This window comes from Hermetia illucens, chromosome 2, assembly GCF_905115235.1.
Source record: "Hermetia illucens chromosome 2, iHerIll2.2.curated.20191125, whole genome shotgun sequence".
Classification (NCBI taxonomy): domain Eukaryota; kingdom Metazoa; phylum Arthropoda; class Insecta; order Diptera; family Stratiomyidae; genus Hermetia; species Hermetia illucens.
The window spans coordinates 14,851,348-14,878,129 of NC_051850.1; the positions used below are offsets into that span (position 1 = coordinate 14,851,348).

General features: G+C 42.6%; 1 protein-coding gene across 1 annotated transcript in view; it reads right to left on the reverse strand.

Annotated features, from left to right (window-relative positions):
- Positions 1-26,782, reverse strand: part of LOC119647649 (titin-like) — a 448,809-nt gene that overhangs the window by 222,923 nt on the left and 199,104 nt on the right. The window contains 8 exon segments of the mRNA XM_038048710.1: positions 547-648; positions 7,486-7,666; positions 7,737-7,819; positions 13,824-14,195; positions 20,177-21,515; positions 22,060-23,880; positions 23,978-24,138; positions 24,200-24,406. Of these exon segments, the coding sequence (XP_037904638.1) occupies positions 547-648; positions 7,486-7,666; positions 7,737-7,819; positions 13,824-14,195; positions 20,177-21,515; positions 22,060-23,880; positions 23,978-24,138; positions 24,200-24,406 (4,266 nt within the window).

Here is a 26,782-nt window from a genome sequence, read left to right on the forward strand (position 1 = left end):
GTTTTACAGATCTAAAGATGCTTTCTCGATAGAATTTTGAGGTCCTATCTTGGACTCATATCCTGATGAAGGTTATAGTTTCTTATGTCTATAAACGTAGTGTACCGTCTAAAGTAGGTGCATAATTCGCATTTCAATAGTTGTGTACGTTTATAAACCATAATCTTAAACAAATATTATTTTGCAGGAGGAAAAAGTATAGTCAATGAAACTAAAATCGACAGAAGCATTGTTTATTTCGTTTAATTCTCGTATAATATGCTCAAGTTTTGTGAATTTGTAAATTTTAGAAAAACATATTTGTATATATTTACTGCTGTTTTTTTTTTAGCTACAAGGCTTTTTGTGATCCAATAATACTCTCGAGGGGCAACACATACATTTATATATTTCTTGAAACATGTCATTCACTTAACTTAAAAAGCACAAACCGAATGCAAAAGTTGCAATTGAAACAGACATCTTAAAAATTAATAAAATTATATGACGTAGAGCGTAGAGCGGATGTTAATTTCTTTCTCCAATAATGTCATGGATTAGTACGTTAATATCGAATACCGCATTTATTTCCAGGAACTAGTAGATCCGCTGATGTTGTTGCTGATCCTAATTCGTTTACTCCTTGGCAAGTATAGGTTGCAGCATCATCTGGAGAGGATAAAAACATAATTTAAGTCATCAATAAAGGATGTCTCGGATACTGCAGCCATTCCCGTGGGGATGAAGTGATATGATTGAGGTTTTCGTGATTTCACGGAAAGACAAAAATTCAAAGGGATTGAGGGACGTTTGCCTCCATTGCCTAAAATTATTCGTTAGATATCGTAAATGTTATACCTTAGACACCAACTGTCTCCTTCATTGGCGAAGCAAGAAAAGAGAGCGCATTGATAAAAGGGGTAGTTGATCCTGTACTCGTAAAAATGAAACTGACACTTCTCTCTCTTTTCCAAAAGATTATGGTGATGCAACAATCTTATGCATTTTCTTCCTAATTTCCCAAAAGAAAATAAAAAGGAATGCCACAGACTGCATAGTCGATAAGACTAGCTTGGCGTTGGCTATGTATTTGCTAATTACTGCCATGACCTAGTGTTTAGGGATGGTCACCTCAATTGTCTATTTTGATCATCCTAACTATGATTCCAACAGTCTTATTTTATACCGTAAATACCCCCTTAGGGGTCGTTAGCAACCTTTAACGGGTCGCTTACGATACGGGGTGTGACGTCCCCTAGGTGCACGAATAAGTGGTTATGACCCCATAACTGGCAGCATACCTCGAGAAAACTTCTCGGTGAAGAGCGAACCACGAATGACCGGTACACGTCGGGACACACTGGGAGTCTCCGGAGTCGTCCACAACTCTCTGTCGACGTCGACGGGGTAATGTGAGTGTAGCTCTGCCTTCGGGACCCTGGTCGGGTAGTGTGCATTGAGCCGGAGTTAGTAGACCGCGTTGCCCCGAGTGAGCGCCGATTCGTCCGTGAATTCTGGGATCAACTAAGCGTAGGTCAGGCCTCAGGAGCTTGGGGTAGGGGCTGTGTCCCCGAAGGTACACTCGTTCCTCACTATTGCGGCCTGCTCCCTTGCACACGATGCGCTCGGGCTCGGTTAGTTTTTCATTGAGAATAAACATACATTAATAAAAAAAAATCGCCGAAACAACAGGGAAGGAGGATGACCTGAGTGCGTTTGGGCGGAGCACAAAACTGCGTCATTCACCGCAGCGATCAGCGGAGGAGGCAGCGAGGGCTGACATACCCGATGTGATATCGGGGCGCCCAAATAGAGAGGAAGCCTTATCAAGTGGCGCTACTAACCGTGCTGAGATGGCGACTCCAATACCTTGTAGTGCCCCTGTTCCGGAAGAAAGCTCAGTCAGAGTCGCTTGTCCTGAGCAGATGGATTCGGACACCAGGCGTCAAAAACGGGCTGATGGAACTGGACGAACTATTGGACTGCATCTTTTTCTATACGCGAACGTGGAGAGCAGCGGAAGACGACGGGAGAGCAGAAGCACTCCCCACTGAGAACGCTAGTTGCGTCAAACGGACCGCAGATAGCCCACTGCGAAGCGAACTGGGGAAAAAGTGGAAAGAGGACGACGTGCTCGAAGGAGATTTTATTGAAGTAGTTTCCAGGGCCCAAAAAAAGAAGGCGAAGAAGGAAAAAACTAACTCCGCCGTCAGAGACGGGTCTGTCCAAAGACAAGGAGGTTGCCAACCAAAAGCCAGGAGTAGAAAAGACGAAGAAACGAAGAAGGACTAGACCGTCGGCCCTGCTCATTAATCCGGCGGAAGACAAGATATTTGCGGAAGTCCTTAGTGAAATTCGCTACAGGATGAAACCCGAAGACAATGGAGCAGAGGTGTCTGTCATACGGAAAACGAGGTGTGGCGGAGTTTTCGTTCTGCGAAGTATTCAAGGGGCTATTGGGGGAAAGGCTCTTGTTTTGAGCCTAGAGCCCATATGCTCTCTAGAAATCCGGGATCTTGACTGCCTCACAGAAAAGGTCGAAGTAGAGGAGACGATAAAGCGTGAATGTCCAGAAGTAACTAATGCCCGGGTAGGTATCACCTCTGTAAATGCTCGTCGTGGTGGAAGTCGTCGAGCAATATGCAAGGAAACTCCTTAGCAGCGGGGGAATCAAAATCGGGTGGGTAGTATGCAGAGTGCGAATGTGGATAGTCCCCACTAACTGCTACAGGTGTCTGGACTATGGACACACGTTAGCAGCTTGCAAGGGACCGGACAGGAGGACAGCATGTCGGAGATGCGGCTAAATGGGTCATCAAGCGAAAACCTGTAATGAAAGTGAGAGTTGCGTTCTCTGCAGGGATCGTGGCGCGTCTGGTGAGAGCGTTGCACACACTGCGGGCAGGGGACGGTGTCCGATCTTCAAGGCGGAATTGGAGGGGGCTAGGGTGCAAACGGTATGATCCGAATTTTACAAATTGACATGTACCGGAGTGTAATCGCTCACCAGTTGCTAGCATAGTTCGCTGCAGAAGTAAATGCTGATCTAGTGCTGATTAGCGAGCAATGTCGAGACAGGGACCCATCCTCATTGTATGTCAACTTATTGGGCACCGCTGCCATCTGGGTTCGGGACGACGCTCGACTTCGTGTTCTTGCCGAGGGCCGGGGGAATGGGTTTGTCTTGATTCGGTGTTTAGGGATAACGTTTTTTAGCATTTACCAGATGCCGAACGAGACGATGCCGGACTTGACAGGTAGTTGTTTAGTTGGTGGTCTGATAGTGTGCTGTTGCGGGAGTCCAACACTTTGTGCGTCAACGCATTCACATACCCTACTCCAAAAAAAAACACCGTATCTGCTGTTTATAGGCAACAATTCAATCTGACAGACAATTTGACCGAGTAGGTTCATTGTTAGGTCCATGTTCCCACGTAAATTGTGCTTATAACTTCTTAGGGGCCCGGGCTTCTAAAAAGGCTAAAAAGCACCAATAACTATCTTTTGTGAATGGGACAAAGCGTAGGATTACTTAGATTTAGTTGAATTAACAACAAATTAACAACAAAGTCAGGAAATTATAATAAACTTTGGCGCAACAATCCATATTGTATCAGGGCCTTGAAGTGTGTTAGAGCACTTCATTCAAGACCGCAACGGTACACTAGGAGGCAATGTGTCCAATGCTCGCCCGAGATTGTCACCCTGATTTGACCCAGGTACTCATTCACAGCTGAGTCGACTGGTATCCGACTTCAAATAACCATACAAATCCCACTGCCACTGGTGAGATTTCAACCGCAACCCTCCATACGACAACCTTGCCCTCTAACCACTCAGCTATCCGAACACAAAGGAGTCAGGAAATGAAGAATCAAAAGGAACAAGATCCACATATGTATATAAAACAATTGTGTCACTATATGACGGTTTGACGCGGATGTTACTTTCATGTGAACATTGGAAGGACTTAATTTGTTCGGTCAGCAAATCGTGTAGAGACTGTCTACGCCACGAAGGGTGGTTGCAAACTACCCTAGAGGCCAAGGGTAACTTTGTCAAGCCATTGAAGAAGAAGCAGTTGGACATATTAATAATAATAATAATCGTTGGCACAACAATCCATATTGGATCAGGGCCTTGAAGTGTGTTAGAGCACTTCATTCAAGACCGTAACGGTACACTACAGTAGACTGTAGGAGGCAATGTGGTCAGCATTGCGCTCGCCCGAGATTATTACCCTGATTTGACTCAGGTACTCATTCACAGCTGAGTCGACTGGTATCCGACATCAAATCACGATACAAATCCCACTGCCGCCAGCGAGATTTGAACCGCGACCTTCCGTACGACAGCCTTGTGCTCTAACCACTCAGCTATCCGGACATATTACTGATCGAAAAGTCGAAGTTGAAAAAGGATCCTGCAGTTGACCGTATGATTGGAGATGCTTTTCTACCAATTTCTCCATAACGGGTGTGAGCTATTTTCCTGACTTAGCACATCATTTTTGTCTCCAAAACCGCGAGGTGGCGTTTAATTTGTTGATGGTGGCCATTCAGCAGCCTGAATACGACACCCATTGTGAAGCTGCAATTTATTCAAGGGTTATTTCGCGAAACATTTTCATAGCACACACAAATTTAGCCATAAAATGAACAATGAAATTAGGAAAGACTGAAGTCAAGAGGGTAGAGCTATTTCAAAAAAAGCTAAAGAGAACGGCGAAATTAACCGTGGAGGTTTCACAAATAATGCAGTTCCACTTAAGTGCTCTGTCGCCTTTATGCTAGCTAGATTAGAAAATGCGTTCCAAGGGGGGGGGGGGTCCTTTTGAAGTTTCAGCCCTCAGGGATCATTTGGAAAAACTTCGCGGTGTCTTTCTCAGTCATAATCCTGCAAAGAAGAATCGGATAAACGTCAATCGATTTGGTACCCATGACAGAGTACAAAATAACCAAACCAAAAGAAAAGGAAAAGTGATAATTCAGTCTTCGGCAATTTCGAGGGGCCCCGCAACTGCCTGCGGGGAAGAAAGAATATAACAACTGTTCAATTGTGTCAGGGACAATTGTCCAATTGTGCCAGGAACAAAGTTGGAAGACCGCGCACTAAAACAAAGTTGGAGGTCTATCCTGTGCAGGTTCATTTAGCTGGAATATAGCGAAATTGTAACAACGTAAAGAGTCATGAAAGTGGTGAAGGTCCACACCAATTTCACGGTCAACTTCGATGCTCTTTTCAGGTCACTCCTAATTTAATTATTCATCATCAAATGATTACCGCAAATAAAATTTCAAAATCATCATCGGTGATAGCGTCCATGACGAGAATAAAGAGGAGTGACCAGCGAACGTTTTTGGGTGAACATTTACACCGATAAGCGGGTTTTTTTTTGTGACCGTATCATACTTCCACATCAGTTCAAGGGTTTGCGCCGGGGTAAAATACTTTGACTCAATGGATTAATTCCCCTAGCACTAGATGTAATTGCAGCGAAAAAAAGGCACAGCCGGTATGCCATCAAGATAGAGCACCGATTCTCGAAAAAAGTTGATTCGGTTGGATTGGATACCAGACGGTTCATACACTATGTCGAACTCCGCTTTTCCATTCATATAGAAACGGGTGTCAATCAGGTGACCTCAATGGACCAATTAGGAAATTCTATGAGTCGAAATCTGTAGTTCCCTCGGTCAATGTAAGTCCCCCCTCGGTCACCACCTTGTGTTTGTAACTCTCCAAGTGGTAAGAAGTCACAGACTTCGAATCCACTCGCGACTCTGAGAAATCAGTTCCTGGCCGAAGGCCCCTTTTTTAGGCCTCACCTAATTCATGTTTTCCCACGGGGAAATCTGTGGATGACACTCACTCAACTTTAGTTGAAAACCTACACCCGGTGTCTATGACGCGGCCAGCCAAAAAGGATAGTACAGCAACTCCTTTAATGAGAGGAATTGGAAATCTGATTACGGCCGGCCTGTCGGTGACACTGTTGCCTAATACCTCTAAAATACGGGGGAGGAAGGCCCGGCAGAAGGAAACTTTGGCCACAACAAAGCTGCCCTTATATATTTCTGCCTCAAGAGTCATGCGTTCGTTTTAACAGAATCTTTGGTATTGGATCAGTCAAGGGGACTAGGATCTTCTTCGATGAAAGATCCTCAAGACCAAGGGCCTGCGTTCTGATGTCAAAATTGTTAGAGGCTAGAGGATTGCTGAGACAATTCAGTTCCCAAAACCTTGTTGCGGTCAACTTACAATACCAGCTTAATGGTAAGAGGGGAAACGTCATAGATGTCTCTACTTACTTACCATATGATTCTTTATGCTCTCCGCCGACGCAAGTACTAAGGGATCTGGTAGTGTATGCAGAACCAAGCGGCCTTAAACCTTTAAAAGGTTATGATGTAAGGCTCATCATATTTGTTGGGACAGTAGCAAATGCAATCCTAGAGGAGAAAAGTTGTTTGATTTTATCACTTCAGCTGGTTTGATGACCGCGAACGTAGGGTATGCCCTTATGCTCTCGGCCCTGGATTTTCCACGTTCTTGCGTTTGCCGTATTGTAGAGTGAAAATTCTTGTACATTCTGAATGTGGGCCGCCTCTCGGTTCGAATGAGGTATCGCCCACAATAATCCGACGATTTTGCATTTTTGCCAATTTTTACGACCCGGGGGTCGTGGAAATTTTGAATTTTCCTTGGATTCGGCCAGCCCTCCCAGCCGTGGATTTTCCGCGTTATCTGGCGTTTGCGGCATCGTAGAGTGAAAATTCTTGCATTTTGTAAATGTGGGCCGGCTCCCGGTTGAAACGAGGTGTCGCCCACAATAATCCGACGATTTTGCATTTTTGCCAATTTTTACGACCCGGGGGTCGGGGAAATTTTCAATTTTCCTTGATTCCGGACAGCCCTCTCGGCCGTGGATTTTCCGCGATATCCCGCGTTTGCGGCATCGTAGAATAATAGAATAGTGAAAATTCTTGCATTTTGTGAATGGGGGCCGTCTCCGGGTTCGAACGAGGTATCGCCCCTAAGATACAATTTAGAGGTTACTTCTAATAGAAAAGTTCAAAAACTGTTTCGTAATATTGACCAAGAGGGGGACAAATATGGTGATCGAGATAGTTGAGCCTTTTAGTCTCATTAGCCGGGTTCGAATGCCGTGCCTCATGACTGTTTGCAGGCATCATTGTGTTCTTCCGCTGTTGTAGGCTTATTAATTGCACAGTGTGATGATAATGAAACTGAAACATATTCTCAATAAAAACTGAGACCTATCATCCATAAAAGAGTAAGCGGGGGACATGCAAGTTCTGTAAACGCAGGCATTATCAGTTAGAGACCGCCACAAAAAAGGATGTCTTCTCACCTTCTAACTTTATGGAAAAAGGGGTATAGAGCAGTGGTCGGTATTGTTGGTAAATCTTCTCAAATACATATCACTTTAACACGACTAAAATCTATTTTATCAAAATTATGGAATATCTTTATTTTACTCACCTGGATAAGCTTCTGGTATTGTTAAACGACAAACACCATTGCGGAATTCTATAACATGTTTGTTACTGGGCTGAAGTGGAAAACCATTCTTTGCCCATGTAATCTGGGGATGTGGATCACATTGGACAATACATTCAAATCGAGCTGTTTGGCCCATAACAACCGCAATATCTTTTAGTGGCTGAAATTGCAATAAGATTTGTATAAAGTGGTATAACTACAATTTAATTTTCTATTCGATCTAGACTTACTGTTATGAAAATCGGTGGTCGTTTAGGACGATCTTCGCGTAGCAAATGTGCATTCACTGGTACCGTCGAATTATTTTCCGCCACTGCGATAAATTTTGCAGCATTGATTAAAATTTCTTATTTTTATCACTTTTCTGTATAGATGCGTGTTAGGATTATACTTACGATAAAAATTGTTGTTTTATGGAAAAACATGCAATGAAAACACTTATGAACACTTGAAACACACAATAACACCATTGGAAACGTAAAAAACGGCAAAATAAAAAGAATTGTTACAGAGCAACCAAAAGATGAAAAATTTCAGCCAATTCGTATCTTTTTTGTAGTGGTTAGCACGGTTTTGAAAATAACATTCCTAGGCAGAATACTATGAGATATAATGGGACTGGTGAAGCCATTTTCCTAGTGGAAATTGACATTTCGGAGCTTTGAATTGTTTTTCATAGCAAGAACATTTTTTATGGCATTTTCCGGTATGAAATATTGATAGAGATAGAACACCAAATTTAAGACATAGGAGAAATATAGTTCAACACCAAAAATATAGTTTCGAAATTAAGAACCGATAAACGTTATAGAGATGCAAGATGTATTTTTATTGATGAAGTAAAGATACGTGATTGCATATCTTATAGGGTGAAAAAGTAGAGATTTAATGCTGGAGACTACACCCCTGCTTATGTGGAACGGTAGAGCTTAAAATCTGAATGGTATTGAGAGAGATATTTGAGATATTTGTGAAAATTAATGTAATTCTGAATAAAAAAGATGACCTTATGATTGGTATTGATATCATTTCATTGAGTAAACAGTTCTTAGCTATCGTTTACAGTCGTTTTACGTCGTCTTTATGACCCAATTGCAGTGAAAAATATGAAATATGTAGCAATTTAGATATTAAATATTCCGAATTATTGTGTCGCCATGCCCTAATCATACCCTAGGTCCTATTGAAAAGGCACGATTCGGCTTATTCGCCTCTACCATTTCAGGCAGATGCTGTCGGTATAAGCTAACAGATTACAATTGCAATTCGTGGATTATGGGGACGATGACAGTGGCAAATGTCAACCTAGGTATGAAAACGAAGATAACTAACCAAAGGTACCAGCGACTGCCTTAACGATGCGTTTTTACTTCTCACTTATGCTATTGGTATAATTATTAAGGGGGAAGACTACTCTAAAAATTTAGGGATATCGAAAATTTTTTTTTATTGTTTAAAGTGTATTTGAATATCTTAAAATAACGTAGCAAAGTTTCATGCACGAGAGAAATCTGTAAGAGTTCGAATTGGGCGATCGATCCGAAATAATAAGCAAGGCGGAGAGATTCTTGCTGCATGTTGATTTTAAGTAAGGATGGGGACCGATAATCTAAATGCGAGTTATATAGCGCAGCCATTGCGAATTCAATGTAAGAGGAATCTATCGATATTTTTTCGGTATCTGAAAAGTTAAAAGTGTTTTTTTTTTCTAAAAAACAACAAAAATTTCGAGTTGGCTGGACTGATATCTCGAATATTTTTAGTTCGATTAACTTGAAATTTTTACTATATTTTCAGAATAACTTAACAATCATGTAGGATTTTTAGTAATAATTTTCGAACGATTTTTTTGTTTTTTTTTAAATTTGGTTCTATTTAAAAACACGCCATTTAAAAAAAGAATCCTACGTAGTGTCCAAGTTAACATACCCAATCGATTTCTTTTTGTTTCAATGCTGTGTCTTTGAAATTTTTACAGTTATGGATCCGACCACGTAGCCATGACAAAAAAAACATCTCATGAAATCTCGTGAAATTTACTAGTACTCCCCACTACTTCTGTAATAAACGCCTATTTTCTGGATATAGATTAGTCGTTTAGTGTTGTTTTCTTAAAAAAATCATAAAATTCGCTCCATTCTTCGGCCTCTACAGTATTTAACCCCCTTAAATACAAATATTACCGACGAGTACATCTTTTTCAATATATATATGTATCTGGTGGACTGGTCGACAAATGTAGTGCCGAGATTTTATTTTAGTGAGGAAGTGACGTGCAAAACTCTTCAAACACGTAGCTTAGAGAAAATAAAGGCACAAGGCCTGAAATTTCGAGTGGACCAAGTGTTCAACCAAATGGACAAAATTAATAATTTACCAGTGAGACTGGCCGTTCCAGTAAACTCGGTGTTCCACTGCAATACCTCCAGAAATGCATCCTCATCAAGTGCTCGTGATGACCAACCTGTTTCTGCTTTCTTCAGGTGAGGATTTATTGTTCTGGGTCCCTTATCAATAGGAATACATTTCGTCTGGTGGTCGCTATGCGTGTTCTTCGCTAACATGCCAGCGTAGACGCTTGGCCAGCGAATCACTGACGAAAGTAAGATCTACAACGGATCCTAGCTCTCCACGCCTAAAAGTGTTTGCGCTTCCGATGTTAGCCAGGCTGACGTTTAGATAGGAGAAAACCTCGAGCAGGATTGTTCCCCTTTCATTTGTTTTCAGGCTTTTTCCCATTTCATTGTTCAAACATTGAAATCGCCAGCAATAATGCTGGGGTTCCGACTTTGGGCATCTCATACCAGTCTATCTAGCATATTGCAATTGTATTGTCATACTTAGGGCGGCAGAACAGCTGTAAATGTAGAGGTCATCGACCTTAACCCTTACAAAATCGTGCTTCGGTGCTTCATTGCTTGCAATAAGTTTCGATTATCGCAAGCCACACGACAGCTTTACCACTTATGTCTGTTTCCCAAACGCCTTGATGGAGGCTTTTGTATTGTTCGCAGACAACAGCAATAACGGTTTTATCTTTATACACTTTCTGTGCTAGTAGGTCCGGGACGGCTTGGCAGTGATTTTAATGCAGCTGGATGACTCTCATTTACATAGGGTGCTTCCTGGATATATTCCACGGTGGCTTAAAATCAAGATGTATTCCTGAATACTTGACTGCTTGTACCAGTTGGATGTCCGCCCTTGCTAAGGTGGGTAGCGTGTAGCTGCCTCATCTGATGTTCCTAGCCAACAAAACTAGTCCAGCCTTTCTAGCGGTCATCGTTGTGGAGGCTACAGCGGTAAATTTCACATAGAGTTGCACCCCGCCGGCTAGATACTGTGTCCATAGACATGCCAGTAATTGTTTCAGCCTCAAATGATTGCACGAGGAGCTTTCTGTCCTCCTGGAGCCATAGTAAGGTGTTCATTACTAGGTACTATAACAAAGGTGGGAGGACTCCTCCTTGTGAGCAGTCCCTAAGAGATCGTACCTCAACAGGCCTCTGGTCGACCAGTACGTGGATTTTTCTTCGCTCCATTGTATGAAGGATCCAACTGATTAATAGCACATCGATTCCATGCTGTCTTACGCATAACGAATATTCGCGAATGAGGAACAGTTCAAGTCAATTTTGATGTCCATGAATGCACCTAAGGCGTATTTTTTTCCAGACATCGACTTTCTAATTTTCACCGAGAGCTCATGAAGTACTATCCGGTATCCGGTCTAGGTCTGCATCAGTAAGGAACTCCAGACATCTGGGTTTTGCGCCGAGATCTACCAATTCGATATCCCTAAAAGCTGTCTGGCGTCCTGACTTACGCCACCACTCCATTTCAGGCAGGGTCTCCTATGTCTCCTTTTTCTGCCATAGATATTACCCTTATAGACTTTCCCGGCTGGATAATCCTCACCCATACGGATAAGGTAACCCCCATCGCAACCTGTTGAGCCGCATTTTATCCACAACCAGATGGTCGTAGTATCGCTCATAGATGTCATCACTATGGAGGCTGCGGAATCGTCCATCCTCATGGAGGGGGTCAAAAATTCTTCGGAGAATTTTTCTCTCGAACGCGGCCAAGAGTTCGTAATTTTTTTGCTAAGAACGCAGGACTCCAAGGAATACATAAGGCCTGGTAAGATCACAGTCTTGTTAGAGCTTTGGCCCTAGTGCTGATATTGCCACCACTAATGTAGAACCCAAAATCTCGGGGCACCTGCTCATTCGTTTTCCCATAATGTCAATATCGTTAGTGTAAGCCAGTAGTTGGGTGAACTTGACGAGGATAGTGTCCCTCACTGGATCAGTTTCCCTGGGCCAGGTTAAAGACGACGCATGATAGGGCATTCCCTTGTCATTGAACGTTGTTGATATTGAATGGTCTCGAGAGTGCTTTTATCTGACCTCGCACATTGGTCAGGGTCAGCCTTATTAATTTCGTCGGGATACCGAATTCTCTCATGCCGTATAGTGTTTTACCCTGGCTATGCTGTCATAGGCGGCTTCAAAGTCGACGAAAAGATGATGCAACTGATGGCTCTATTCCAACAGTTTTTCCATCGCTTACCGCAGAGCAAAAACCTCATTTGTTGCTGATTTGCCTGGAGTGAAGCCTCTTTGGTATGGGCCGATGATATTGCGGGCGTAAAGGGCTATCCGGCCTAGCAAGATAGCGGAGAATATCTTATAGATGGTACTCAGCAACGTGATACCTGTTATCTATGCTAATCATAAACCACTTCCGCTCGTTTTTCGACATGAAAAGCACCACTGAGACAGTGCAGGCGACTACAATATATTTCGCAGTTTTCCACAGAGTCGGTACATATGGCCGGTGTTAAAAACTTGGTAGCAGACACATTATCTGCTAATGACGGTGGACTGTAATCAGACCACCGAAGCACAGGACAATAACAACGAACTTTATAAGTGACTTCAGTGTTAAAATTATAAAGGTGAGGTGAGTGATATGAGCAAACGTTTGTACTGCAATACACCAGCGCGGACAATATGACCATAAATGCTGAAGTAGTTGCCACGGGGAATATTTGATATTTTCGATCGAGTATCACATCCTGAAGTGCACGTAAGGCCAGGTGTCCATAAATATATTTCCTAATGGATGAAAGCTTGTTTGCAGTGTTAACGAGCGAATATAGCCGCGAATATAGCCTATATAACGTCGAATATTATGAGGTATACTACGACTGCCTGATTATGGATAAAATCAGGTTCAATAGGTTGCAGTGGGCTTGTTTCTTATTCTGGATGAGTGACTATGATCCAGCCTGGAAAGTCTATAAGGGGGGGCAATATCTATAGTAGCGGCCCTGTCTTAGATGGAGTGATGATGTAGGCGAGGACGTGCAGAAAACTATTGGAGATATCGAAATGATAGACGTCGGTGCAAAACCGAGGTATCTGGATTTCTTTACCAAGTAGGACTATACCAGATACCGGTTGTTGGCCGCTGATGATGATGGTTATTATCGACTTCGAAAATACGCGTTTTATTGAACATACATATGGTGTAGACTGACCTACGCACTACAGGGTCTTCTCCCGTTCCTAGCTGGAACTTTGGAAGATATATTTTGACGAAGTTGGATTTCCAAAATAGTTTTCGTTAACCGTATTTAAATTTGCATTTTTAAGGCTATGATAATAAAATATCTGAAGGTGTGAAGATCTGGAAAAAATTTCAGTTTAAAAATCAAGCTTACATTTTTTCAGAGCCTAATTTTGTGAGGCTATATTAATATGATTAGTGCCTTTGAGCTAAAGAATAGGATTATCCTGATACAAAAAAAACAACAACAACAATTGCAATCAAAATCATTAGGAAAACATCAACATTCAAAATCAAATCACTCGACTTTTCTGGCTTAGAATTTAACGCATTCTTATGTAAAGGTTGTACATGGAAGCAAGCAGCTCTGCAGGATGCATTTCCTTAGCTGATTTATCACTTTTGAAATGCATGCAGAGAGAAATATCGACTTGAAAAAAGTATCTAATAGATATTTTAATACTGCTTTTGGGTGAGATTAGGATTAAGACTGTAAATTTTTTCCAAAACGTATTTGATGACTTCGAACCAATAACAAACCGCTTTAGCATTTAGAGCTGCCACAAAGTAAATATTAGGCATTAAAATAAAAATGCGCCAAAACAGATATCTAGTAAATCGCTTAATTGAATCTTCAGCTAACTTGAAACAGCTTTAGCAAATTTATACACCAAACTAATTTTAGTTCAACGACAATTATCCATCAAAACAAACTACATTGATTGCTACACCACAAATACCTGGTTTTCGTGAAATCAAGTTATTCGCGTCAGATGCATGTAAACGGTCAACATTGATATCGAGGGGCAAACTGAAGCGTTTCTTTGCATGCCCATCATATTCAGGTTCGGAGAATTCACCCTCCGATGTGAATCCATTTTGACGACTGACACTACGCGATGATGAGGTGCGCTCATGTTGAACAGGTATTACTATGTCACCTTTGAGATTACGTATCGCTGCGGCCTTAGAACCGAAGGATTCGTTTAATGATTTACTTTGTGAACCACCAATTATCTTTTTGCCTTCACCAGGAAAGATTATGCCAAATTCATAGCCAAAGTCATATTTGAAATAGACCAACCCAGTGTCGGGATCGATGTGTTTAGTGCCTTGAAAACATATTTTTATAAAAAGATATTAATATGTTTGAAAGAATCTGGAACGTTTGGGGATATGAATATGAACAATGCCGATTATTAAATTTAATCTGAACTACCCATCTGAAACTACAGTTTTGAATAAAATTTACGCATTCTGATTTACATATAATAAATTCCTAAATAATAAGTTTTAATTATGCACTACCGTAACTGTACATGTGATCTTATATCACAGACATCACATATTACACTCGGCAGCCTTACTTATCACTCGGGTGATATTTGCCTGGGTTTATCACATTCGTAGCGTAAAATGTACGGTAACATCAAGTAAGTAATGAAGGAACGAACTTTATTTTTTTCTTGCATAAGTAAGAGATGGAGAGGGAAAGGAAGCAAGAGATCTCCATAAAAGGAATGATAATTCTTGTGATAACTGAATTTGCGAAATATACTTCTGTATTAAAGACGGTGCGATGTATCGAAAGCATTATGATATGATCGGTGATATTTTGTAATGTGATATCACAATGGCACTGACATTAGGAAGTATTACTTATTCCTTAAATAGAATAATATGCATTTTCTATTGCTTTAATCGAGATTGCGCATACAAAACAATAAAGTATCTCTATAGGTATTGTATACGACGGAAGATTTAATTATGCAGACCACCTATGAGGTAAATGAACCCAACAGAAACCGCGACGTTGGTGTATGGGTCACAGATTTAAATGATGAGTCGTGAGCATGCCGTTTCCAAGCTACACAACATATCAAGAGTGGGCCGGCTAGTGGCTTTTCTGAAGGTCGCACAATGTTTGAATTTTAAGATATGCTAGACAACTTTGTTCTCGATGCAAGGATACGAAGTTTAAAGTTGATTTTCAACGATTTTTATAACTGGCCGGATATTAACGCAAAGGGCCAAAGTCTATTAGAGGCGGTTGCGAAGTTGGAAATATTCCGGGCTAGTGAAGGTAAGGGCATACTTAACTGAAAGGGGGGTCTGGCTCGATTGTAGACCTGACCTTTGTCAGCCCTGTATTGACACAAGATATGTCCTGGCACGTTTTTCGAGGACCATACCTGCAGCGTTAGCAAGGCGTCATGATATCCAAACTTAAGAAGAGCGTCAGGCTGGCCTTAAAAAGCATTCAACGAACAAACCATCATAAAATTGTGACTAGACCAAGGTAGGGCAGGTGTTTTCACCGAAAGAGTTCTCCATATGATACAATGCATCGCCAAAGCATGTAACGTGTTCATGTCTAGCAAATGCATATTTTTGCAACTACTGGTGGAATATTGAGCTGACCAGCTTGCTATCTATAATAGTTAGGCGAATGGATAAGATTGCGGTAAGTAGGACCGATTAGGTGCAAAAAGAGCATGCAAGGAAGCCAGCAAAAAAACCCAAGCTCCAATCCGGAACAAGAGGGAGTACTTTAAAGAGCTTTGCTTGGACGCGGTCGTAAACTCGTGAGTGAGTGCCTATAAAATTTTGGTAGGATGATTCAGGAGTCAGTCATCTCCACTGATTACATGCCCTACTCTCTTGTTGGAAATCACCAATGGGCTATTGCCTCAGTAAGAAAACGACCTTTCAGAGATTTATAAATGTGACTGCAATTCCTGCAGTAGCTACAGACGCGCTGCCGAAAGTCTGCAGTAGAACAAGCAACACGCAAATACGCCAAGGAAAGTGGACGAAGTACTCAAGACGGCCCTTAAGCTCACCGTGAAATCTAGACCGAATATGTTCTCTGTGCGGTTGTGCGAACTGTGCATGTCCGAAAGAATATTTCCCGCAGCAAGGAAGCGGCAAAAGTTGCTTAAGGCTGGCAAACGTGTAGGCGACAAATACGTCCAATTTACCTATACAGCAGATTGCTCTCAGTTCGTGAGAGCTGTCAGATCAGTATTGTTCCGGATCAACCATTGAAGCCATCAAATTGGTTAGTCTATTCCGCCAAATCGGGTTTTTTTTAGTTCCCTGTTCACTCTTTTGTGGAGTATAGGCCATCCACAAAGTCTATGTTATGTTATTATTATTTTTCAATGAGACTGCGCTTCATAGAGTACATCCATGACGATCAGGATTTGAACACGGGGGAAGGATATCAAGAGGCTAACGCTTTACCCCCTCAACTATGGCCCGTCAATCAGTCTAAGTCTAATTGGGGAATCCCTGACGATGATTGATATTCGCAGCTATCCTACTGCTATTGTCGATAACGATGTAACAATAAAGAGCATCTGGTGTGATAGTCATGACGGACCCCAGGAATAGACTGTCCCTGCAGGCGTCTCACAGTGTTCCACACTGGAACCATTCCTGTGGAATATCACATGCAATGATGTATTTAATTTTCCACTTCTGGGGGAGGCCATGGTGGTAAGCTACGCCAACCTTATAGCACGGATCCAAGCTGGCTATCAAATACTTGAGAGTGATCATAGACACGAAGTTTAATTTTAAACAACACGACCAGTTTGCTAGGGACACAGCGAGTATGGACCTGGCAAGGATGATGGCAAAGATCGGAGGGCCCCGGTATATTTTCACAGTACTTGCTCCTAGGGTGGTGAGCACGATCCTGTTCTACGTAGCCTCAATTTGGGTAAAGCCACTTCAGATAACATGCAATGCGCAAATATTGAGTGCGGTTTGGAGAAAGACAGTTGCTTTCAAAACCTTCTCAGATGATGCAGCATCATTACCTCGGCGCGCGTTAGGAATGCTCAAGAAGTGATTGATGGGCATAAAGGGTGATGTCCACCATCAACGAGTAGTGAGGGAGATTAATTATAATCTCATCCAGTTCCCACGTACTCGAGGAGGGCGATCAGACCCGAGTCTGCAAGGGACTCATCTGAAGTGGCTCTGCCACGAAACCTCACCGGAGGTTATCTGGTACCATGGGAACCGGGATGGCCCTCTGAGAGCACATGCTCCAGGAGAATTCCTGGAGGATATGCTCCCGGCCCGGTTATTTGCGGTTGGCCCCCTAGTGGGAGTTTCATGGTGGTTGTGGTTATGCCTACATCGCGGGCAGAGCTCCTCGGAGCTCGAGCGTGGAGTTGCGCTGTACAACTCGGGTGCCGTACTCTTTAGTTGCGGCAGAGGTGTTAGATAGGCTTCGCATCCACAGTATTTCCATAGGTTTAATTTGAGAAATTCAGCCGATTGTCTAAAGTACGATGGAGCCTCTGAGGGCTAAGAGCACCCATTTTTTAGTTGTCCGAACCATGGATGATAAGAGAAACCCAGAGCGAACTTCTAATAAAGCGTTGATACCCGAACATGAGGTGTGAAAAACGCTTGCATGCCAGGGAGATTAGAGTGTGATCAACTCGATAATCAGATTCATATATCATAGCTTAAATTGCGAAGAGGGGAGGAGACTAGGGAAAGGCGTTACAAGTGACGCGTATAGAAGAAAGATGGCCAAGCTAGGGTAAGTTAGCCCCGCCCGTGTTTTATTTCCTTCTTTCGGCTCCACGGGGTAAGGGGCGTTGAGGGTGATTTTAGTGTGGGGGGGGGGGGGTTCCATGTTGAGTGTCCAATTTTCACTTACACAAACTTTTACTTATATTTAGTCGACACCCGCAGAGCAGGTGTTCTGAACTAACCGAGTGCCAAGCATACAGGAAGGGGAGAAGGGGGGGGGGTATCAGTGGTTGCTCCGAGAAGTCCAATTAGCGCTGAAACACACCCTTTTGACACCGCAAACTCCTAAGACCATAACTGCTGTGGGAAAGGAGGAGTAGAATCTTGCCGACGGACAGCTTCGAGGCCCACACGTAGTGTTTCCGAAGGATAGCAGTCCCACTCTACAACATCCCCAAAGAAATGTTTACCTAGTGTCCGCAGGTTGACTCTAGCTAGTGTTGGGCCATCGTAAAGGAAATGCTTGCTGCCCTCCTTGCAACTTAGACGGTGAGTAATGCAGGGTACGTCGAGTTTGGTGACATGGTTCTATATAGGACAGTGTCCCGCGTAAAGTGCTGTAATAGAGTGCACATTTGCGCGATTGAGTTTTGCTGTAGGAGGGCCATGGGTGGTGAACCTTCGCCATCTGAAGTCAACGTTTGTTAAGTCGTGCGAATTGATTGTATCCCTTACGCCTTTTGCGCCCCTCGAGGAACTGTCAAGAGCGGAGGCGCGTCTGGTCAGTCTTTCAGCCCGCTCACCCTCTATATTCCTATGACCGAGAACTCAGAGGAGGGTGACAGAAGTTACCACCAAAACTGTTTAGTGCGTCTCTGTATTGTCCCACCATCTTGCAAGATCTAGCCATTGGGGCTTGGATCGTGCTCGAGGATGAGATTTTTCGTGGAAATTAAAGCAGCTGGAGTACCTCAAGTCGGCTAATGCAAATATTTGCGGGTCTACGCTTAGCAGACGACGTCTCTTGATGAATCTCTTCTGCTCTATGACGCAGAGGTATATGCTGACGCTCTTGGCAAGAAAGTATATCGTAAGTGTCTTGTGAAAGTACAGAGAGGGGAAGCTTTGAGGGTGGTGTCTGCGTATCGCACAGTCTCTGAACCAGCTGTGATTATGACAAAAGGAGTGATCCTTCTTGTTAAGGAATATAAAGCCATATAGAAGTATAAGGGAGGTGGTTGCTCGTGATGAAAGGCAACATACACTAGATGAGTGGCAACTCTCTTGGCAAAATGAGACTAAATGGACTCTACGACTCATTAGCGGCTTAGGTGCGTGGCTGAATCGAAAGCATGGTGAGACTGACTATTTCCATGACCAGCTCCTAAGTGGGCATGGAACTCTTCAGTCTTATCTGCACAAGATAGGAAAGGCAAGATGTCCTGATTGTGTGTTTTGCAATGGGGTTATGGACGACGTCCAAAAGACTTTCTTGTGGAAAATGGGATGGGATTAGTTGTAGACATGGCGGAGGGTTGATTTCTATGCAGATAACATTGTCTAGGCGATGCTGAGAAGCGCCGACAGGTGGAGCCGTGTTGCGCATTACGTGCAGGTTGTTTTCGTTGCAAAGAAGGTAGAGCTCGGCCAGTGGACGAATCGGACGGCAGGGTGTTTCTTGAAATAAAAGTTTCCGTCCTGTCTTCCGCTGGTGAAAGTAATTCCCTGATTTGATGGCCCTGAAAGGCGGGAGAGCTCGCGGGCTAGCCTGAAGTTATATGACAAACGGTTTCAGTTGGTAGTCCGACGGCATATCATTGCGGGAGTTTAACCCCGTTCCATACCACCAAAAAAAAAGAAAAATCTGTATGTGACGCCTAGCGTATCCGTCGTATCTATGCGCCATCATTGACAGTTCCTAGCGATGTGTTTCAACTCCCTCATGATTTTCCGAGTAGCTTGCGCTCTTCCTCCAGTTTTACATTCCTTGATAGTGGCACAATTTGCAATGGATTTTTTTGCCTTTCCTCAATATGTGACCTATCCACTGCCACTTTCACCTTCTGATCAAGAAATCCAAGGGCATCTGGCCCGTAGGTGACGAAGTTTTTCAGTTGTCATTGTTTAAAGTCAGAGTACTCCGATGGCACAACGTAGGTATGAGTTGATGAAAGCTTGGAGCTCCTGAGTAATAGTGGCTGTAGTTTTTTAAAGTGGACACTTCCTTTGAGTTAGTTAAAAAGATTAGGGTGGGTTTGACAATGCGTTTTCATCTTAAATGGAAGATCTTTTTTATTGTAACTTAAAAAGGGGGAAATAACTGTTTCTTCTTGTCTTCTTTTCTTTCTCTTTCTGGTAGAATAGATCTCACAGAAGAGAATCACCAGTGCCTTTTGGAAAGATATGTTCCTACAGATTACGTTCCAGATATTCTTTCAATTCGTCAATTGTATCTGTTTGGGTCAGTTGGTTTTTAATACTGTAAACAGTCCCAAAAGTTTTTGATGTCAATGGATTTATCTTTACCGATCCTCTGACCAGGCTCACTCAAAAAACCTGTCACAATTAAATGGTATAAAAAATGTTTGGTACTTACCGTATTGTGACACACGACTTTCCTCGCGATATGCCTGTGGCTTATTGTCACCTTCACTTGGGGCACGCTTGAATCCTGGTCGAACTGAATGAGTGCTCTTGAGGTCATTGGAAATACTCTCCACGAATTTGTTGGATTTAGATCGAAGTGTCGATCCGAAATCCTTCATTTGATGATTCACTTGACTTGTATAGTTGTATTTGGGGGGCGAGCCTACTTTGAGATTCATATCGTCCCGAGTTGTTCGTGTTTCGTATGTCCTTTGTGTGGAGTAATTTTGCATAGTATTCGACTTGAAGGACTGATTGGTATAGTAGGACTGAGCCGATTCAGTTGGGCTTTTGCCTGGCATTTCAGGAGGATATGTATCGAATTCCATTGGAGTTAGGACACGCCCATAGGTTCTTGGCAGACTAGACGATCGTGATGGACGAGGTGGATTCACTCGACGATACTGGGGTTCCTCTGAGTCGGAGGGATTTGGTGTCCAAACGGGACGAATGCGGACGTTATCGACTTCATTTTCAAAGTCGCTATCACGAAATTCACCGGGAACGAATTTGGTAGGTGTTGGCAGTTGTACTCGCGGTCTTGGTGAAGTAAATGTTGGACTCGCCGTGTATGGGAAGGGTTCCAATGGAGGTTCTTGACTAGATTTCTTGTTGTCGAAATGGATAACACGATGGGTTTGTGACATGTTCACTACACGATTGCACGTTTCATTAGATTCTCTCATTTGCACAGTTTTTCTAGTTTCTGTGGCCATCGAGGCATTGTGAAGTGGAGTACCAGCTATGGCGGTATAGTATTGTGTGGTATAATTAGGACGTTGTTGCGGTGTTGGCTGCTGTTGAGTTGGAACGAACCTCGCTTGAACTGGTTTTGGTTTATAAACTTGTGACTGGGGTTGACTGGTGACTGGCTGTTCATTCTTAATTGGCTCAAACTTTGGACGTGGGGGTCCGTCAAATTTGGGAGGATTATCGAATTGTGTTGGCGGGATTGGTGATTCACCGCTAGCTGACTGGGCAGATCGTCTACCAGTTGGTGTTAGTAGAGGACGAATGGGCCGATACCCTTTCGGTTCCGATGAATCTGAATCGTATGGTTTCCAAATGGGTGGAATCTTTTCTTCATAGTCGCTACCGTAGTCGCTTTCACGAAATTCCCCTTTAATGAATTTGGACGGACTAGGTGGTGGTGGTACTTTGGCAGGTCTCGGTCGTGGAGGGTCTGGCTTGAATGGGAACGGTTCTAGTTGGGGTTCTTCTTCTTTTACTTCTTTCAAATTTTTCGTTGTCATTGATATGTTTCTGGTGAACGATGATGCGGAATAATCCTGGAAATAGATAATTCAGTTTAGATGCAACGAAGTCAAATAATATTTTATTTTAATTAAAATCCACCGCAGACAAAGGTTTTCCTATTTTATATATTTTTAATTGTGATTTCAAGCACGATTTTATCAAGATGGCCGAAAAGGAAAATTCGCATTTTAAGAGGAGGGGGGAATTTTGACTTCCTTGTGAAAATACGGCTTTTGAAACCACTTCGATTATTAATTGTAAGCTTCCTGGCAGCAATAGTTAGTAACAAAAAGATTTGGCAGCTCACATATGGTCTTTATTTTGTCAGAAAACTATTTTTGAATCACAAAAAATATGGTTCTAACTCGAATGTGGAAAAACTGAATCGAGTTCAAAAATAAATCTTGTCAATCCAGATATGCAATCTGGTTTTACCAACTCTGGTGCTACAAAATCATGCAGACATTTGTTAGACTACAAGAAAACATAAGATAAAAGCTTTGCGGTAAATCCATATGGTAAAGATGTGCAGCAAAAACTTTGAGCAGGTCACAAACAACACAAACACAATCGAACCTTCGGAAACATTTGGACTGGTTCATCAGGATAGGAGCTTCGAATTTGATGATGTCTATAGAATTTTGCAGGCAAGGGTTCCGATTGTTGCTGATATGATTCATACATTTTTTTGCTAGTTTGTACGGATGATGACTGATGATATTCAGATTTGCGATATGCAGACTCCTCTGTGTCGGCAATATAACCACTTATCGGCTTGGGCTTGGGAATCTCACAAGCAACTGGTTGTGGTTGAATTCCAGATACAAATGGTTTTGGTACATGACTTACTGCTGATGGGGGATGTGATGTGAATTGTGGAGGTTTAACTGAACGGTAGGCGGGCTCATCTGATTCGCTTTCACTAAACTTCCATTTGTCGCTTTCGTAATCGCTTTCATAATATTCACCTTTAGCTAATTTGGGAGGGACTGTGGGTGGGGGAGGTTTAGATACACGATGAACTTCAGATTGGAATTTGACTTCCTCGAAACGTTTTTCTGTGGTTGTCGGGATGGGACTATCGAAATCTTTGGGGGGTAATGGCGGGGGAACTTCACGTTTGGGGGGAGGTATAATGCGTACCGAATGAGGTAGAACTTTGGCCGGCTCCTTTTCAAGATCCTTTTCTAGTTTTTGTTCGATGGTTTCAACAAGAGATTGCTTGCGTTCTAGCACTGGTTTTGGTGCGTAACATATTTCTGGTGGTGGACCAGGCTCCAATTTAATGTCCAACAATGTTTCTGGTATAGGTTTTGGTGGCTCTGGTGGGGGTGGACAGTATTGTTTAACTAAAGCCGGAGCTTTAAGTTCTTCCTCTTTGGATGCTTGCTTAATTTTTTCCTCGAATATTTGTTTTGTTTCTTTGATCGAGCTGCTTCGCATACTCTCCTCAGTATGTTGATACTCGTTATCAGACTCAGTACAAGAGAACTGCTTTCGTCCTTGTGAATCCTGATCTCGTTCCAAATGGATTTTCTCATTTTCAAATGGTTTCGGTGATGCCCACAACTTTTCCATAGCAACACCTTCAGCAGATGGTTTTGGTGATGGTGAACGATCACCTGATATTGTGGGAGTAGGGAGAGCCGCTTGAGGGCGATAAATTGGGGCTGAACTAAACTCATAAGTGGATTCCTTCGAGTACATTGTATGCTCTTCACGCCTGTTAATTTCAGGAAGAGTTTTGATTCCACCACTAGGAACATCTATATTGGTCTTCTGAGATTCTTCCAACTTCTTGATCCTATCTGTCAAATGATCTATAGTCTTGACAGTTTCAGGTTTTGGAATGAATCCATATTCCGGTGGAGCTCCTGGAGTTAGATCAAATTTCGGCAAATTCTCCTTCATGGTAGGTGGTCTTTCTGGTGGAGGAGTCGGTTTGATAGGATGTGCAGGAGGTAACGAAGATGGTTTTTTAATGTCTTCAAACCTTGTGTACTTCTCTTCAGTTACCGGAACTGGTTCACTTTGTATACTTTTGAAGTATTCAAAAGCTGATTTTTTCGTTATTGATGAAGTTTCGATAGAACTACTTTCATCTGTTGACTTTGGTGGTGGTTGAGGCATAGTTTGCGTTGTGCCAAACTTTGACTGCACTATATCTGTGTTGACTGAGACCGATTTGGACTCATGGTCGCTAGTTGGAGGTTTCGGGACCGGTTTTGATAGTACTGGGAGATCTAAGAATGAAGGTTTGTGCTCCATTCGCATTGTGGCCTCAGTTGTGCAACGATGTTCTGTTATAATCGTTGATTCACTAGATCCATGCGAGTCACTCTTTGTTGATGTTTCAACACTTTTCGTGTGAAAAGAACTAGACTCGGGTTTTGATGTCTACATTTATGAAAATATTTACATATTTTTTTTAAATAAAATTTAAAATTAGACTTATTTTGAGATTAATTTTATTTTACAATAATTCTACGCTTACCTCTTGTTTGAAATCCTTCATGTCATCATAGACAACTGTTTTAACAACTTCAACCATTCTTTCTGGGGTTGGCTCAAGAACAGCAAAGTCAGCAATACTTTGAGCTTCACCCCCTGCATTGGTCGCCTTCACCATGTACTTTCCAGAATCAGCTGTTTGAACTGAAAGCGAATTATACAAGCTTATAAATGTTTTTTTTAAGAAATTTTTAGGGATGAGAACCTTTTTCGATTACGAGCGTGTGGCTGTTTCCTTCATCTTTAAGTTTATACGGGGATCTCATTACTTCCTTCAGAGGTTTGTTATCCTTATACCAGGTTATCGTTGGATCTGGTGTTCCTGTGACTTCTACATCCATGATGACACGTTCACCACGTTTTGCAACTTGCGCTTGAAGTCGATGACCAAATACTGGCGGGAAAATAGTTTCTGAAAAGTGAATAAGATTAAATTAATATTTTCCGGGATAACAGAAAAGGTTTAGTCCCGTGAGTTGTTGGTTTAAAAATGGACTCAAAGTATTTCCTGCTTGTGATCAAAGGTGACTAAAAGGAATAGAAATTTGTGGGCCAGCAGACTGGAAATTTGGAAACTTTGTTGGGGACTGACCTCAGGCCTATGACCTTTGGCTACGACCTTTAGTTAAGGGCTAACGACCACGGTATCGGGGGTCCACAGTATGCACAGAAGATCTGTTACTTCCACTCGTAGGAAAAGCCATTAAATTCGAAGTCTATCCCAGAGAGTGGAAGAAGTGGATGAGGGTTAAAATTCCAAAGAAGGGAACCGGTTTTGCGTGCGGCAACTGGAAGGATAACGGCGTGGCTCCTTCTTCCATAAAAACAATAGTGGGTATAATACTGGAACGCATCAAGGAATATCCTGAAAGCTTGACCGACAGAGTGCAGGCTCCGGAATCTTCTTCATTGGCCACATATACAACCTGCGTATTATGTTTCAATAGTGCGCGGAATTTAGATTTTCGCTTCATCTGCTCTTCGTCGATTTCGAGACGGCTTTCGACAGCGTCAACTTGGAGTATATCTGGCGTGCTCTACGGAGAAGCAGAATGTCACCTGTTGCATCAAGGCTAAATCTCAGGGGAATTTGAGATTCAGATTTCCAGGTTTACATATTGTAAACGACATTATTTCTTCTTGTTATCGGTGACGTCCTTCATGCTGCTTTGTCCAGAGCATGCAGAGATCTTCAATTTGCCATGATACCTTCCGTTAAAAACCTTGACAACGCTAATGGCATCTGCTTGTTCTCCCAGGGATCATAGACTTTGGTCTGATTTGGAAAGAGGGGCAAGTAAACTCGGACTGAAGGTGAATACTAACAAAACCAAGGTTCGCAGTCTGACTGGTCATCGTACTTTCCCTATCTGCATTAATGAACAGAACATCGAAGGCTTTGATCAAGCTTATATTTAGAAAGTGTGATTTCTGCGCCGGTGACACTGAACGGGATATCGCTCGACGCATTAGCAGCGCTAGAGCCAACACAACGATCAAGTTGAGACTTTTCTGATCCAATATTGTTTCTGTGGTATTATATGGGGGTATCACATGTAAAGGGATCACCACTGTTACTCAAAAACTCCAACCCTTCGTTAACCTTTGTTCTGCGTGGTGCCATCGGGTTACTCTGATTGGATCCAACTGCAGACAAAGGATTTCGTCGGTGAGTGGGCTAGATACCCGTAGGTGTGTTGATCAGGCACACATTAAGGATCAGCGACGACTCCAATGCTGCTCATGCGATGGAATTTGCTATCCCAAGGCGGCTGATCAGTGGATTGTCTCAGAAACAGATGACCAGAAGAGTGGAGAAGTGTAAGCTTCTCGGCAAGTCCAGGAGGGAGCAGAAACTAATTTCAGCAAATCGTCAGCGATGATGCACTTTTCAGGGGTAACTGGGAACTATGTATATATCCTTTTGATTACAAACGGTTCAATTCCAACATTCTAACAAATCCCAAATCCTACCCGGAAGCAGTAGAATTTTACCGTCGTACACTTGAGCATGGATCCCTTGGTCGTATTGATATGCAATTGGCTTGCTTCAATAAGCATATCGCTGTGTTTACTCTATAATATATCTGCCCTTAGGTAGTACTGACAGCTTGATCGAGGTTATATAGAGAGGTGGTGCATGCGTGGACAGAAGGACAGTAGATTTTCGAAGTTGGTTTTTTAAGGCCATAGAGAACCATTGTACTAACGCAAATTTGTTTGCAGAAAGCTGCACTTCTGGCATTCACTCAGCAGCGTTGATACTTCAGTAGGGGCTGCCTTTCACCAAAAGATGAACCAAATCTGGCAGCGGTTAATTTTTTTTTCCAAGCAGCTGAACTCTGCCGCTGGAACTGCAGCATCAATTATTAACCGAGCTACTTACGGTATTCCCATGTAGACAGGCCATTCACACTGTTTACACATAATATGCCTTTGCTTTGAAACAGAATCCCGACAAAGCGTTTCTACGCCACAATCGACACATTCATTCAGTCAGCCGACGCTTTATCACATGTTGCAGAAGTCAAGATTGCCGTCATCGTTGATTTTCCGCTATAACGGCGGCGCAGAAGACCGACAGTTCTTCAGAGCCTCAGGACCAACTCCATATACTCATTTAGGAAGTTTCTTCTCTTCCAAGTGTATACTATCAGACCTCAGATAAGGAAATAAGATCATATGTTTCGGTCGATTTTTATCAGGAAGAATTTGACGCCGTTTAGAATCTGGCGCAACCAGGCATCTGGTCAATGTACCGGTTAGTCACCGCCAGCTATTTCTGGTC